At 41.2% G+C, this 14,971-nt stretch overlaps 1 protein-coding gene across 1 annotated transcript in view; it reads right to left on the bottom strand.

The window, feature by feature from the left end:
• Nucleotides 1-3,441: 3,441 nt before the first annotated feature.
• PCCB (propionyl-CoA carboxylase subunit beta) overlaps nt 3,442-14,971 on the bottom strand; it is a 104,998-nt gene continuing 93,468 nt past the window's right edge. The window contains exons 11-15 of the mRNA XM_032333855.1: nt 7,196-7,303; nt 6,848-6,948; nt 6,357-6,455; nt 4,896-4,995; nt 3,442-3,758 (exon numbers count right to left, since the gene is read on the bottom strand). Of these exons, the coding sequence (XP_032189746.1) occupies nt 3,637-3,758; nt 4,896-4,995; nt 6,357-6,455; nt 6,848-6,948; nt 7,196-7,303 (530 nt within the window). The 3' untranslated portion in view covers nt 3,442-3,636. The remainder of the gene's footprint in view (nt 3,759-4,895; nt 4,996-6,356; nt 6,456-6,847; nt 6,949-7,195; nt 7,304-14,971) is intronic.

Below are 14,971 nucleotides of genomic sequence, written 5' to 3'. Positions count from 1 at the left end.
TCTGGCTGGGTTCCAATCACAGCTTCACCACTTTAGCTGTGGCTCAGAAAGAATTCGTTTACTTAAGGCAACAGGGACAGGCCCAATAGGCACTTGCAGTACCTCTTAAACTTTACCTCAATTCTCACCATATTACCTGCTTTCAGTCTAAAGACAGACACATGGCACTACTGCTCTTCTCTGCTCAGTAAACCCAATTCTCTGGCTGCAACTCTACAGTTTTCTTTTTCCCCTTAAGGACAGAATACCAGATGGGAAAGGCATTCCTCAACAGCAGCCACTGGAGAATATTCTGCCATCATTAAGGCATTCTGTCATCCATAGATGCTGGTCTACTTGCAAGGTCTTGCAGCTTTGTGTTTCCTTGGCCAGCAGGCTCGGGTCATTGGATGGGATTTTCTCCACCTCTTCGAGAGGCCCAAAACAAGCCCTTCTCATGTCCAGATTTCACAACCTGGTAAAACACATCTTGGACCCTCTTCCTCAAAAAGGAAAAAAACACATAAGCTTGTATATGTATTATTTTCAAATGTACTATAGCAGTCATCCTCCAAATAGTCCAAATCTTAGGTTAGCTGACCCCAGAAACTGGAACTAGCCAAGAAATTTTAAGCTATTTGAGCCACATGCTAACCAACCTGCATGACTTCGTAAGAGGCCTGTAAAAGCCCAGGAGTCAACTGTCACTTCTTTCCCATGGTCTGTAGTCTTTCTGCTGGTACCGAACGGGTATAAAGAACCTCTGGCCAAACAGTCTTTACCCCTAGAAAGTCACCATCTACTCATGAAGACAAAAACATGTATGTATACAGGAAAAAAAAAACACATGATCAGATGCTTTAGAAAAAACACCTGTAATTACACCTGTAATAAAAGCTTGCAGGTCAAGATAAACCAAGTCAGGTCCTTTCGTAAGCATAAGCAAATTGGAGCTATTCAACAAGAGGGTGTTCCAAGGGGTAATGATGGGGCTGTAGGCTTAAACTCAGTTGGCAAGGAAGGGAGGCACACAGAACCTGTGTGGGCTGAAGAATTTGGAGAGCAGGGTACTATGCACTGGAAGTGTAGGCAGAAGAATGCAACCAAATCTGGACCTAGAATTAGTATAGTAGCTCAACAAAATTTCTGGCTTTAAGGGTAGGCCATAAAGAAATGAGACGTGCACTTAGAGCCTGGCTACCTGGAATGATGGGGTGTGGCTGGTAGAAATGGGAAAAGTAGGTAAGATAGTCACATACTGATTTAGCTCAAGTTGAGCATTAAATGATAGAACATTCAAGCTCCTTTGGAGCTAAGATCTAGGACAAGGGAAAGTCATCAGTGGTGGGAAGACTCAGGGCTCTCACCACAGAGAAAAGCACACCACATGGGGCATTCTGAAACAGCACTCCATAGTTGTTGACTTTTATGCTGAAACCACTTAAAATCTCCACTTCTAATAATGCTCTACATACTCAGCCAAATAAAGTCAACAAAGATGGGTGGGGGGGGGGGGGTGGGAAACTTCTAAAAAGAAGAAAAGGACTGTCTTTCAACTGGATAACATAAATACGAATAACTTGACCATGTACCTTCAGGTTAAAGCAAAAGAACTGCAAGAGAGTCTTGAACTTAAAAGTTCTCAAACTTTTTGTATTTAGTATAAGATTGAGCAAATGAGGAAATTATACTGAAGATAATGGGACCCAGTTATACCACTGTGAGATAAATACATAAATAGAGAATAGGGGAAACCAAAGAAGAAACTGTATGTTGATTGGGAAATTCCCAGTATGAACTCATGATTTTAAATATATATGTAATAAATACATAATATATATACATGGTCCCCATATACCTTTATATTCATAAATTTGTATAAATATTTCCTAGTCTGCTGAAAATACCTAGAAGCAATGACACCCCAGCATCAATGTAAGCATCTGCCAATTTTAGCTTCTAAATGACATCTACTAAAAGAAACCAGAACTTGGGAGAAATCACTGAATCCAGGGGTAGGCAAGGAAAATAGAAGATAAGCCTGGTACATTATTCTGTGTCAAAAATTTAAGGAAGTATGCTAAAAATTATTGGGACATATAAAAAAGATAAAAGAGCCAGATTTAAAGAAGCTCCTGTTGAAATTTTGTGTCAAAATGAGTAACACCTTAAATTTTAAAAGAATTCATGAGTTCTTTCTTCTTTGATATAGTAAGCCACTAAAATAAACATTTATGAGGCACCTACTATATACCAAACACATTTCAACTATAATATATGCTTCCTAATCTCATCTCTTGGGGGTGGGGTTAGGGATGGAGCAGGGAGAAAAGTGTAATGAACTATTAAAATACATGTTTAGAAATTTGACAGGGTGATAGCATAAGAAAAGTTATTTCAGGAAAATGTTTTTTAAAAAAAGAATGAGTCTAAACAGATACTGAAGAAATTAAGAAAGCTCTTCCAGGAGACTAACAACTAACAAATGCAGACATAATGATAGGGTTAGAAATGCAACATTTTAGAATCAACACAGGATAGCTGATTGAGGCAAGATTCAGCAATGGATACTAAAAGTACTGGATGAAAGTTTGTTGACAGGCTTAAAGAATGTCCCCAGATCAGTTATTAATTACAAAGAAAAAATGGTAACCTTTGTAGTCACCACCATAACCAAGTGATGAGTCAATTTCATCAATAATGGGGGAAAAACTAGCATAGTGTGCTTCCTAATGTGATACAGAGAACACTCTTGTGTATAACTCTGTTTCTAGATGTTCAGATCTAGGTAAATCAGACAAACCCAAATTGAGGGACACTCTACAAAATGATTGGTAACTACTCTTCCAAAATGTCAATGTAATGAAAGACTGTAAGACAGTGAACCTTGGTTCCTAGGAAATAAACACTGATGTTTGGTGGTGCAAGGGGATGAAGTGTCATGATTCTGCAAATTACTCTCAAATGGATCAATAAAAACAGTAAGTAATAATTAGATGTTTATGGAAGGGATGTAACAAATGTAGATAATTCACTGATAATCAAGGTGAAAGGTATACAAGTACCACTCCTGCAACATTTCTATAGGTTTGAAAATTTCCAAAATAAGTTTTTCAAAATGTGAGAACACATTTCTGAAAAGCACCTAATACAGAGTACTACAGCTTACTGAGCATCCATTCTGCCAGACACAACTGCGAACATCTCACTTAATCCTCAACAATTCCTAGAGGAATTGAGGGCACATTACTAAATATTATTTAAAAGTAAACAACTGAAGCCTAAGCAGGTAGGTACTTGGCCCTAAAAAATGCTCACCTACCAAGAAAAAAAATCTGGGCAAAAAGGAAAAATATACACAGAGGTGTCAAATAAGAGTCAGCTGTAAGTGATAATATTCTATGTACTGTTTTCTGGATTTTTCAGGTTTCTACCATTAAAAATGAGATCTGCCCAAAAAAACAGTTAAAACAAATTTTTAATAAAGTAAATAATTTTAACAGTAAGGCATAAATGAAATTTTCCTAGAATTCAATAAACAGCCAATTCAAGTAATTACCAGTATTTAGATTTCTGGGTACCATGATTGCAAAAAGCAAGGACAGGTATGAATGGCCAGGCAGTAACTGGCTCTTGGTTTATTATCCTTTGACTCATTTACAGTGGAATATTGGCATGTTTCCTCCAAGGGCGCTGTACCTTCTTGCTGGCCAAGACATCCAGATCACAGCAGATTCGCGCTCTTGTAGAGGAAGGCTGGATGATGTCATCCACAAATCCTGGTGAAGCACAGAAAAGGAAGTAGATCATCTGCATCCCCAGATAATGCCACCCCTCAATCTATGTTCAGCCTGGGCACCATCACTGGGGCCGAAAGTGTGAGCCAGACCCAAGTTACTGTAAGTGGGCGTGGGCCCTGTGAACCTTCCCCTGCATCCTAGGAGCATCCCTGTTCCTCTGGCAGGGCCCCAACTCTGGGCCTGGAAGCACTTGGCAAGAGAATGAAATCTGATCCCTTCCCTGTCAAGATAAAGTCAACAGGAAGTAAAAGTTAAGAAAACACATTAGTATTTTCAAAAATCACTACACTTCCTCATGTCCCTGTAACACAAGTTCCTCTGCATGTGATTTCACCATACCTCCCATCAGGATTCAATTTCCTCACTTGGCCTTGTGACTTGCTTCCAAATCTAGGTCTCAAGGTGCCTTGCAGCTTTTCCTCCTACCCTCATATTACCCTCAAGACACCATAAGTGTGGAGTAGCCGCGTTAAAAATAAGAAACTATGTGCAGTGGTCGAGTGGACAGCCAACACCAGCCATGTAAGTGAAGCCATCTTGGACCATCCAGCCCCAAACTACCAATTCACTATCTTTGCATGATTTATCCCAGGCAAGACCAGCAGAAGAGCCACCTAACTGAACCCAGACCAAATCGATGACCCTCAGAAACATGAGCAAAAAAAAAGGAAGGGAGTGCCTAAGTGGCTCAGTTGGTTGGGCATCTGTCTCTGGCTTGGGTACTAGGATCAAGCCCCATGTCAGTCTCCCTACTCGGGGAGCCAACTTCTCCCTCTCCCCCTCTCTCTAATAAATAAATTCTTTTAAAAAAAAAACAAAAAAAAAAGTTGGTTGTTTAAGCCGCTCTGTTTTAGAGCAACTTTTTACACAAAACTTAAGTAACTGGAACAACACTAAGAAATTTAGCCATTTCAGCAATGTTGTTTTGATCCTGGTTACCAAAGCAGCATAGATACCATCCTTAAGTGATGACTGCCCAGGGACAATCCCACCCCTCACTCATCTCCAGGTTCAACTGCAAGGGCAAAGGGCAGTTATGTGAGACTTTGTGGAGTAAAAGAATCAGCAAGTGACCCAGCAAATGACCAAGGCTGCCCTCCCCACCACAGTCCCTACCTCTCACTGCAGCAGGGAAGGGGTTGGCAAACTTCTCAATATACTCTGCCTGAGCAGCTTCCACATTCTCATGCCCTTTGAAGATGATCTCCACAGCACCCTGTCATGAAAGTAGTTAATGAACTTAAATGGCAGTCCCAACCTTGGTAGACCTCCCTCAACTCACTACCAGTGTGTGGTTGTGAACTTTGTGATAAATCCAAGTGCCCTGGAGAGAAAGGGCATAGAGGTAAACACTGTTGGAGTCAACCATCATGATTCCAGGGGCTATGTGATGGGACTTTCAGCTGTGGCCCCAATGACAGGCAGCCCAGGCAAAGCCAATAGTTTGTGTCCCCAGATTCCATCCTACTCCGTCCACTTGCATCTATCCTTCTTTGAGGCCAAGATGTTTGGCCTATTTTCCACTGTTAGATCCATGGTCCCCTGTATCAAGGGAAATAAAATGCCCTGTTTCTTTTTTCTTATCCTGAGTATGCAATTCATTGGCCAAAGGCAGACAGACTGGACTGCAAATGTAGAAGTACAGAGGTCTAAAAGACGAGCCTTGACCTCAGAACCCCTAAAAGTCAGCTATGGGGAGAGCCAAGGGAGTTAGCTGGTACAATTCCAATAGCTGTTTCAAAATAGGAAAGGAGTGGGGACCACAGCAGGAAGTACAGCAGTCCCCCCTCATCCACAGTTTCAGTTATCCAGGATCAACCACACTCCAGAAGACAGATGAACCTCCTGACATTAGTGTCTACGTTCTTCACCTCCATCTTACCATCTCACATCACAAGAAGAGTGAGTAACAGATATTTTGAGACACCACATTCACACAACTTTTTTTACAGTATATTGTTATAATCATTCTATTTTATTATTGTTAATTTCTTACAGTGCCTAGTTTATAAGTTAAACATTATCATAAGTACCTAAGTATGTGTAAGAAAAAAACAGCATATATAGGGTTCAGCATTATCCTGGTTTTAGGCCTCCACTGGGGGTGTTGGAGCGTGCCCCCTATGGATAAGGGGGAGGGGGCACTACTAGACCTTGCCCAGAGTCACCAGGGGTCAGAACTACAGTTCAGCTTCTGTGGGCTAAAAGGAATGGCTCTAGCCCCCACCCCCACCCCAAAGAGATGAGATGGAGTTACAGGGAATGTCCAATCTCCCAATGGCCAGTTCAGCTGACTCAACACTTTCCCTTTTACTGATAATCTCAAAACCCCTTCAGGGGCCCTCCCATCCTGAGCATGAAGATACCAGCATGTGCCTGGAGTGAGACGGCAGGACAGGAGCCAGAGCTGGCCCTGGGGCTCAAGGAGGGAGACTTTCCAAGGTCTAGGCCCCAGCTCCCTAGAATCCTGGCCCATCCGAGGGATCCCAGCATCTCTCCAGCATTTCCCACCTATGAGCTCCCGCTAGGAGAGTGGAGTACCTGCACCCAGCCAAAGGGAAAGCTAGAAGCCCTCACCTTTGCTCCCATGACTGCAATCTCTGCTGTAGGCCAGGCATAGTTGATGTCGCCACAAAGGTGCTTGGAGCTCATGACGTCATAGGCACCACCATATGCCTAGAACAGACCCAAATGCTAAATGTTAGAGCCCGAGTCAAAGAGATCATGCCCTGAAACATCCTAAGAACCCAAGTGAATACAAAAAGAAGAGCCCTCCTGGGCTACTGAAGGCCCAGTGTCTCTGAGGCCAGGAAGCCGGAGCAGAGAATATCTGGACACAACCCAGAGGCCTTTCACAGTTACTATTCACCGTCTTTGCTGGCTTTTTCCCCCTGATGCTTCCAGTTACCAGAAAGGACCACCAACATATCCACAGGGCTGTAAAAGATCTTTTTAAGGGTGAGCAAGGTGTACTCCTTTTCCCAACCCTCCTGAAACTCTTGGCCAGACCTCCAAAGATGGCCATGCTGCCAGGAGTGGGCTCACAGCCTCTGATACAAGTTCCTCACCTTCCTGGTGATGACCGTGACTTTGGGTACAGTTGCCTCAGCAAATGCGTAGAGAAGCTTCGCACCATGCCGGATGATGCCCCCATATTCCTGTGCTGTGCCTAGGTCATTAGGAAGAGTTACTAGATACAAGAGTTCTCACAAGGTTTGAGGGCCTATGAGGTCTTCCCCTGCTCCCCAAAGGGCTAGGACAGAGCAACTCCCATCCCACAGCCCCATCTTTCAGACATCTAGAATACAGAGATGTCACAAATCCTTAGAGAATTTTGCAAGAAAACCTCCAAATAAAGCGAGTGCCTTATCGGGCAAAAGCACCTCTCCCAGCCCCCACTTCTTTCAATGACTTACCAGGCAGAAAGCCAGGGACATCAACAAAAGTGATGAGTGGAATATTGAATGCATCACAGAATCGGACAAAACGAGCCCCTTTCACAGATGAGTTAATATCCAAACATCCTAGAATGAGAGAGATTGTCCATGCTGAGCTTCTGGGCAATTTCCAGTTCCACCCACATGGGAATGTACCCTCAGCAAACCATCCAGAGCTGATTTTTATGGAGGCATCAAAGTTTCCTCATCAGGGAATGTGAAGGGAACCCTTACACACCAAGAAAAATAGGAAAGACACTTGCCACCCAACACTTGCCAAAGAGGGTCCAGGAGCAGTAGCCTCAGCTCTGAGGGCACAGGCTCTCTTGCTGGGAGCACAGGCTTGCAGACAGGGAGACTCTGCCTCACAAGCTAAAAGGACTGCTGCCACCTGGGTTACAGGCTGAGCTGCCCCCATGGAACCAGCAGTGGGAAGTATCATTCAAAGGCTGCTCTTAGCAACTCCCCATAGCTTGGCTTCAGTTTTACCTGTGTGCCCTTGGGAATTTACTTTACTTTTCTGAGCCTGAGGTTCCTCCCCTGCAAAGCTGAGATGTTACTACCTCCTACCATAGTTGTAAGTATTAAAGGAAGTGGTATCTGTAAAGTGGCACAGAGTAAGAGCTCAATTACTAGTGTATCTCCTCTCCTAGAATAATTCCCAACCTACTGTATGAAGCCACATTACCCTGATGCCAAAACAAGATAAGGACATCTTAAGAGAGAAGAATGCAGACCAAAATCCCTCATGAACACAAAAATTCCTAAGATATTACCAAATCAAATCCAGCAATACACAAAAAACACGAATGCAACCTGACCAAATGGGGTTTATCTCGAGAAGTCAGGGTTGATCTAACATGTGAAAACCAATCAAATTATACTAAACAGAGGAAAAAAATAATACAGTCTTTTCAACAAATAAAAAGAAAGATCTGACAACATCCAATATTCAGTCATAACTCAAAACCAGCATGGGGCACCTGGGTGGCTCAGTCAATTAAGCATCCAACTCCTGTTTTCAGCTAAGGTCATGATCTCCGGGTGAGGAGATCAAACCTGGTGTTGGCTCCACACTCAGAGTGAAGTCTTCTTGAGATTCTCTCTCTTCTCCCTCTGCCCCTACCCCACTCACATGCTCTCTCTCTAAAATTAATAAGTAAATCTTTAAAAAAACAAAAACAACAACAACAACAACAACAAAAAACCTGAAACAAAACTAGCAGTAACCTAGCAGTACAGTGGAATTTTCATTATCTGATAAAAGTATCTAAAAAAAAAAAAAAAAAAAAAACCTTATATACACTCATGGATCAGAAGAATAGATAAATTCCCAAAGTGATCTATACCAGTCCTGGCCGAAAGAACTTTCTATGAATACTATCTGACTATACTATTCAACATGGTAGCCACTAGAGCTATTAAGCACTTGAAATGCAGCTGCTACAACCAAGAAACCAAGTTTCTAATTATATTCAATTTTAATTACATATTATTAAACTAAGTAATTGCTATTTATATACCATAAAATAATTACATAATAAATGAATTAATAAAATATGTTATAATATAAATTATTAATCATGTAGTATTAAATACTACAAACTACTTATCTTAAAGTTTAACAAGCTAGCATACTGAATAGACCTATTTTTTTTATTTAATTTCTTTTCAGTGTAACAGAATTCATTGTTTATGCACCACACCCAGTGCTCCATGCAATCTGTGCCCTCCATAATACCCACCACCGGGCTCCCCCAACCTCCCACCCCCCACCCCTTCAAAACCCTCAGGTTGTTTTTCAGAGTCCATAGTCTCTCATGATTCATCTCCCCTTCCAATTTCCCTCAACTCGCTTCTCCTCTCCATCTCCCCATGTCCTCCGTGTTATTTGTTATGCTCCACAGACAAGTGAAACCATAAGATAATTGACTCTCTGCTTGACTTTTATTTCACTCAGCATAATCTCTTCCAGTCCCATCCATGTTGATACAAAAGTTGGATATTCATCCTTTCTGATGGAGGCATAATATTCCATAGTGTATATGGACCACATCTTCCTTATCCATTCGTCCGTTGAAGGGCATCTTGGTTCTTTCCACAATTTGGCAACCATGGCCATTGCTGCTATTAACACCGGGGTACAGATGGCCCTTCTTTTCACTACATCTGTATCTTTGGGGTAAATACCCAGTGGTGCAATTGCAGGGTCATAGGGAAGTTTAATAAGCTAGCATATTGAACAGACCTATATTTTTAAGCATCTTTCAAAATCATAGGCATTCTCTTACAAAAATTGATAAGCAGATTCTAAAATTCATATGGTAGGGGCACCTGGGTGGCTCAGTCATTAAGTGTCTGCCTTTGGCTCAGGTCATGATCCCAGGGTCCTGGAATTGAGCCCCACGTCAGGCTCCCTGCTCAGTGGGAAGCCTGCTTCTCCCTTTCCCACTCCCTCTGCTTGTAATCCCTCTCTCACTCCATCAAATAAAATATTTAAAAATAATAAATAAAAATAAAATTCATATGGTAATACAAAGGAGAGAGAATAGTCAAAAACAATTTTTTTTTTAATTGGAAGACTTAACGCTAGTTGACTTATTCAAGACTTACCAAAAAAGCACAGTTTCGACTTCAGCACTATTAACATTTTGGACTGGATAATTCTTTGTTGATGGGGTTTGTCTTGTGTGTATAGGATGTTTAGCAGCATCTCTGGCCTCCACTCACTCGATGACAGTAGCACCCACTGTCCCCCACAATCCACACTTGTGACAACCAAAAATGTTTCCAGGATCCTGACACTGCCCCAAGTTGAGAACCACTAAGAACTATGAAGCTGCAATAATCAAGGCAATATGGCACAGGCATAAAGGTAGACAAAATGACAATGAAACAGGATAGACTGTGAAGAAATAGAACCACACAACTGATTTTAGACCTGGCACCAAAACAATTCAACGTGGAAAGAAGTCTTCTTAACAAATGGTGATGAAACAATTAACAATCTATATTAAACACACACACACACCCCCCACCATGAAATTACTGTTTCATTCTATATACCAAAATTAATTCAAAATAGATCACAGACCTTAATATAAAACCCAGAACCCAAAACTAGGCAATAATATTGGACTATCTTTGCAACCTTGTAGTAGGCAAAAATTTCTTAGAAAGGACACAAAAGCTCTAATCATAAATAAAACACATTGATAAATGGGGCTTCATCCAATGTTTAAAATAATGCAAGTCTAAAGACACCCTTAATTTACTGAACACATACCTGACAAAGGACTCACATCCAAAATATATAAGGAATGCTAAAAATAATGAAAAAGAAATAACTCAGAAAAATAGGGAAACCTTTCCTCTTGCTAAATGCATTTTCTGAGATGTTCTATATCTTGTTTTGGACAGTGATAACAAGGTTAGATACAGATGTCAAATTGTCAAAACCTATCAAAATGAGCATTTGAGGGTGCCTGGGTGGCTCAGTGGGTTAAGCCGCTGCCTTCGGCTCGGGTCGTGATCTCAGGGTCCTGGGATCGAGTCCCGCATCGGGCTCTCTGCTCAGCAGGGAGCCTGCTTCCCTCTCTCTCTCTCTGCCTGCCTCTCTGTCTACTGTGATCTCTCTCTGTCAAATAAATAAATAAAATCTTTAAAAAAAAAAAAAAAAACAATTTAAATAAAAAAAAAAATGAGCATTTGAAAGCTGTATATTTTATTGTGTGTAAATTATAATTCAATAAAAGAAAAATGTTTTAAATCTCCCTTCCTTCCTATCCAAAATCTATGTTAATGATCTGAAATCAAGAATCTGAGTGATAACTCCCAGAAAAAAAAAAATCCTAAATTAAGAAACTACAGAAAGTACCCAGAAGCTATACTCAAAATCAAAATTGAAAAGAAAGATGAGCACTGACAACCAAAACAAGATGTAATCATTGGGGAAATGAACACAGAAATGGAAAACCTGCAGCCCTGAGCTGCCATGGAATGGGCCCCATGTCCAGAGCCCTGGTCTTAGCATCTTAGGCCAAGTCCCAGGGATATACAGAGAGCCTGGCAACCAGAGAGTACCCAAGGAGCCATGGCTAATTGCTAAAAGGAAAAAATGAGAACCAGAACAGAAGCTCCCTATCTGAGCCTCTGAAGTGGCCTTTTAGTAACAGGGAATGAAGAAGTCAATAAAACAAAGCTTTCTTCAAAAAAGCAGTAACCTACTGAACTTCCACATCTTACCTTTCCATAAATATCACAAAGAATTTTTAAAACAAGTAAAAAAGAAGTCAAGGAACCACAATGGATTCAAGTGTTCAGGCTCTAGCCAGAGCTGGGGAGGGCCCCTGGGAGACATCCTAGCTATTTTTAGAGAAAACTTTCAGGACAAGCAAAGCAGTTTCTTAAAAAGTGAGCCTGTGAGGGCGCCTGGGTGGCTCAGTGGGTTAAACCGCTGCCTTCGGCTCGGGTCATGGTCCCAGGGTCCTGGCATCGAGTCCCGTATCAGGCTCTCTGCTCAGCAGGGAGCCTGCTTCCCCCTCTCTCTCTCTGCCTGCCTCTCTGTCTACTTGTGATCTCTGTCAAATAAACAAATAAAATCTTTAAAAAAAAAAAAAAAAAGTGAGCCTGTGAAAGTCAACCTGTACCTGCAGACATAGTCATGGGTTGAGAAAGATCTTAAAGCAGACACAAGAAACCATGTGAAGTCCATGCCAGGGAATGACATAGCTAAAAGGAGAAACTAAAGGAATGTATGGACAGTTATGAACTTACTGGAGGAACAAAATGCAATTTTCAACAGGTGTGGATTCCTGACTTTAAACACTTTTTCTAAACAAAAAATGGTGAAGTGGGCAGCTCCAAGTTCCTGTCCTCCAACAGAAACATAACAAAACAAGCAGAAACTCTGGAATAACTGAAGGTTTACAACAATCAAAAGAAAGTCAAATCAAGAAAAAAAGGCAACTTAAGGGGTACCTCGGGGGCTCAGGTAGTAGAGCAAGTGACTCTTGATCTCAGGGTTGTGAGTTTGAGCCCCATGATGGGCATGGAGCCTACTTAAAAAAAGAAGGAACGAACGAATGAAAGAAGGAAGGAAAGGAAGGAAGGAAAGAAAACAGAAGAGAAGAAAGAAAAGAATAAAAGCAACTTAAAAATAGTAGGAAAGCCTTGTTGGTATTCTTAATTACACTTGCCCCATACTCCCTAGTTCTAGAGGGAACAAAGAAGACCTCAGTCACCAGTTATCACACAGGTCTGTTCTAAGTTGTCTGAAAGGCTGACTTTCATCTCTGTTTCACCTAACTTGGAACTCACCCAGGCCAGAAAAGTGGCAGACATTGCTCAAAAGCAAAGGAAAAACCTGCAGATATCTGGGGCAAAAGATTATGCTTCAATCATCTAAGGCCTAGGAGGAAAAAGAAAAAAAAAAAACCAGAGTTTCTCTTGAGGGCACTCAAGAACACTTACATATACAGGGGATTTTAGAAAGACACGGATATGTCTAGAACCAGATACATATTCAGAAAGACCTGAGAAAAGGAAATATCTTAAGATGAATGAAAATGAAAATACATTACCAACAAATAACCTAAGAAGATCTTAAGTCTTAACCTTGGGTTGATCCCTAAGTTCAGTTTAAGTCTGGCTAAGTAAGAGAACCCCAGCACAGAGCCAATCCTCAAAGACTAGAAGAGGTGTTTCCTTGTTTGTCTGTTTTAGCACCTGGTGTTCAAGAATACCTCTGTTAAAACCCCAGCTGGATACAAGTTAAGGAAAAGAAACTTCAGTGACCACATACAGGAAGGAATATACTCTGCAAAAATAATCAGGAGAAGTCACTAGACAAATGGACTATTACAGCATTCAGTGATCAATAACAACAAAGCTTAAATTATAATATCCAAATGTCTAGTTTTCAATAAAAAATAACAAGGCTTACAAAGAAACAGGAAAACAGCCACTCAGACAAAATAAATAGACAGAAAATGTCCCTAAGGAAGCCAGACACTGAACTTACTAGACAATTTTTTTGTTTGTTTAAAATTTATTTATTTATTTGACAAAGATAGAGAGTGAGCACAAGTACAGGGAGTGGCAAGCAGAGGGAGAGGGAGAAGCAGGCTCCCCAGGGAGCAGAGAGCCTGATGCAGGACTCAATACCAGGACCCTGGGGTCATGACTTGAGCTACAGGCGGACACTTAACCAACTAAGCAACCCAGATGTCCCTGACAATAAAAATTTAAAAATAACTGCCTTAAATATGGTCAAAGATGTAAAGAAAAACATGAACAAAGAAATTTAAAAATCAGAAAAACAACGTATGAACAGAATGAGAATATCAAAAAGAAAGAAATCATAAAAAGGAACCAAACAGATTCTGGGGCTGAAAACTACCATAATTGAAGTTAAAAAAAAAAAAAAAAATCACTACAGGGGATCAGTAGCAGATTTGAGAAAAAGAAGAAACCTGAAGATAAATTATCCAGTCTGAGCAAAAAGAAAAGAAAAAATGGGGGCGCCTAGGTGGCTCAGTAGGTTAAAGCCTCTGCCTTCGGCTCAGGTCATGATCCCAGAGTCCTGGGATCGAGCCCCACATCGGGCTCTCTGTTCAGCGGGGAGCCTGCTTCCTCCTCTCTCTCTGCCTGCCTCTGCATACCTGTGATTTCTGTCAAATAAATAAATAAAATCTTAAAAAAAAAAAAAATGAAGTGAATAGAAACTAAGAGACCTATGAAATACCATCATCCGAACCAACATATGCAGCGAGGAAATACCAGAGGGAGGAGAAAGAGAAAAATGGGACAGAGATTTGAAGAAATCATGTCCAAAATCTTCCCAAGTTTTCTTTTGTTTTGTTTTGTTTTTATTTTGACAGAGATCACAAGTAGACAGAGGGGCAGGCAGAGAGAGGAGGGGAAGCAGGCTCCCTGACAAGCAGAGAGCAGGATGCGGGGCTCGATCTCAGGACCCTGGGATCACGACCTGAGCTGAAGGCAGAGGCTTTAACCCACTGAGCCACCCAGGCGCCCCAAAACTTCCCAAATTTGACGTAAGACATGAAGTGACAAATCCAAGAAACTAAATAGGATAAACACAAACAGAATGTGGCTCCATTATCATCAAATTACTAAAAGATAAAGACAAAATCTTAAAAGTAGCAAGACAGAAGTGACTCACCATATACAAGAGATCCTTGGTAAGATTATCAATTGATTTCTGAGTAGAAAAACCATGGAACCCAAAAGACAATGGAATGACTTAGAGCACAGAAAGAATAAAACTGTCAACCAATAACTCCATGTTTGGCAAACTGTCCTTGAAAAATGAGGGACAAATTAAGACATTCCAAGATCAAAGCTGAAGAGTTTATTATCACTAGACTTTCCCTACAAGAAGTGGAAAAAGGAATCCTTCAGGTTGAAATGAAAAAACAACAACAACAACAACACTAGACCATACCACACAACTGTATGAAGAAAAAAAAGATCTTTAGGAAAGGCAACTACATGGGGAAAATATCATTTTTTGTAATACCATTTTTTTAAAAGATTTCATTTATTTATTTGACAGATAGAGATCACAAGTAGACAGAGAGGCAGGCAGAGACAGACAGAGGAGGAAGCAGGCTCCCTGCTGAGCAGAGAGCCCAATGTGGGGCTCAATCCCAGGACCCTGAGATCATGACCTAAGCCGAAGGCAGAGGCTCAACCCACTGATCCACCCAGGTGCCCCCTACCATTTTTTATTTC

This window comes from Mustela erminea, chromosome 1, assembly GCF_009829155.1.
Source record: "Mustela erminea isolate mMusErm1 chromosome 1, mMusErm1.Pri, whole genome shotgun sequence".
NCBI lineage: Eukaryota > Metazoa > Chordata > Mammalia > Carnivora > Mustelidae > Mustela > Mustela erminea.
The sequence above is the reverse complement of the archived record's forward strand: the minus strand, read 5'-3'. Positions and strand labels throughout refer to the sequence as shown.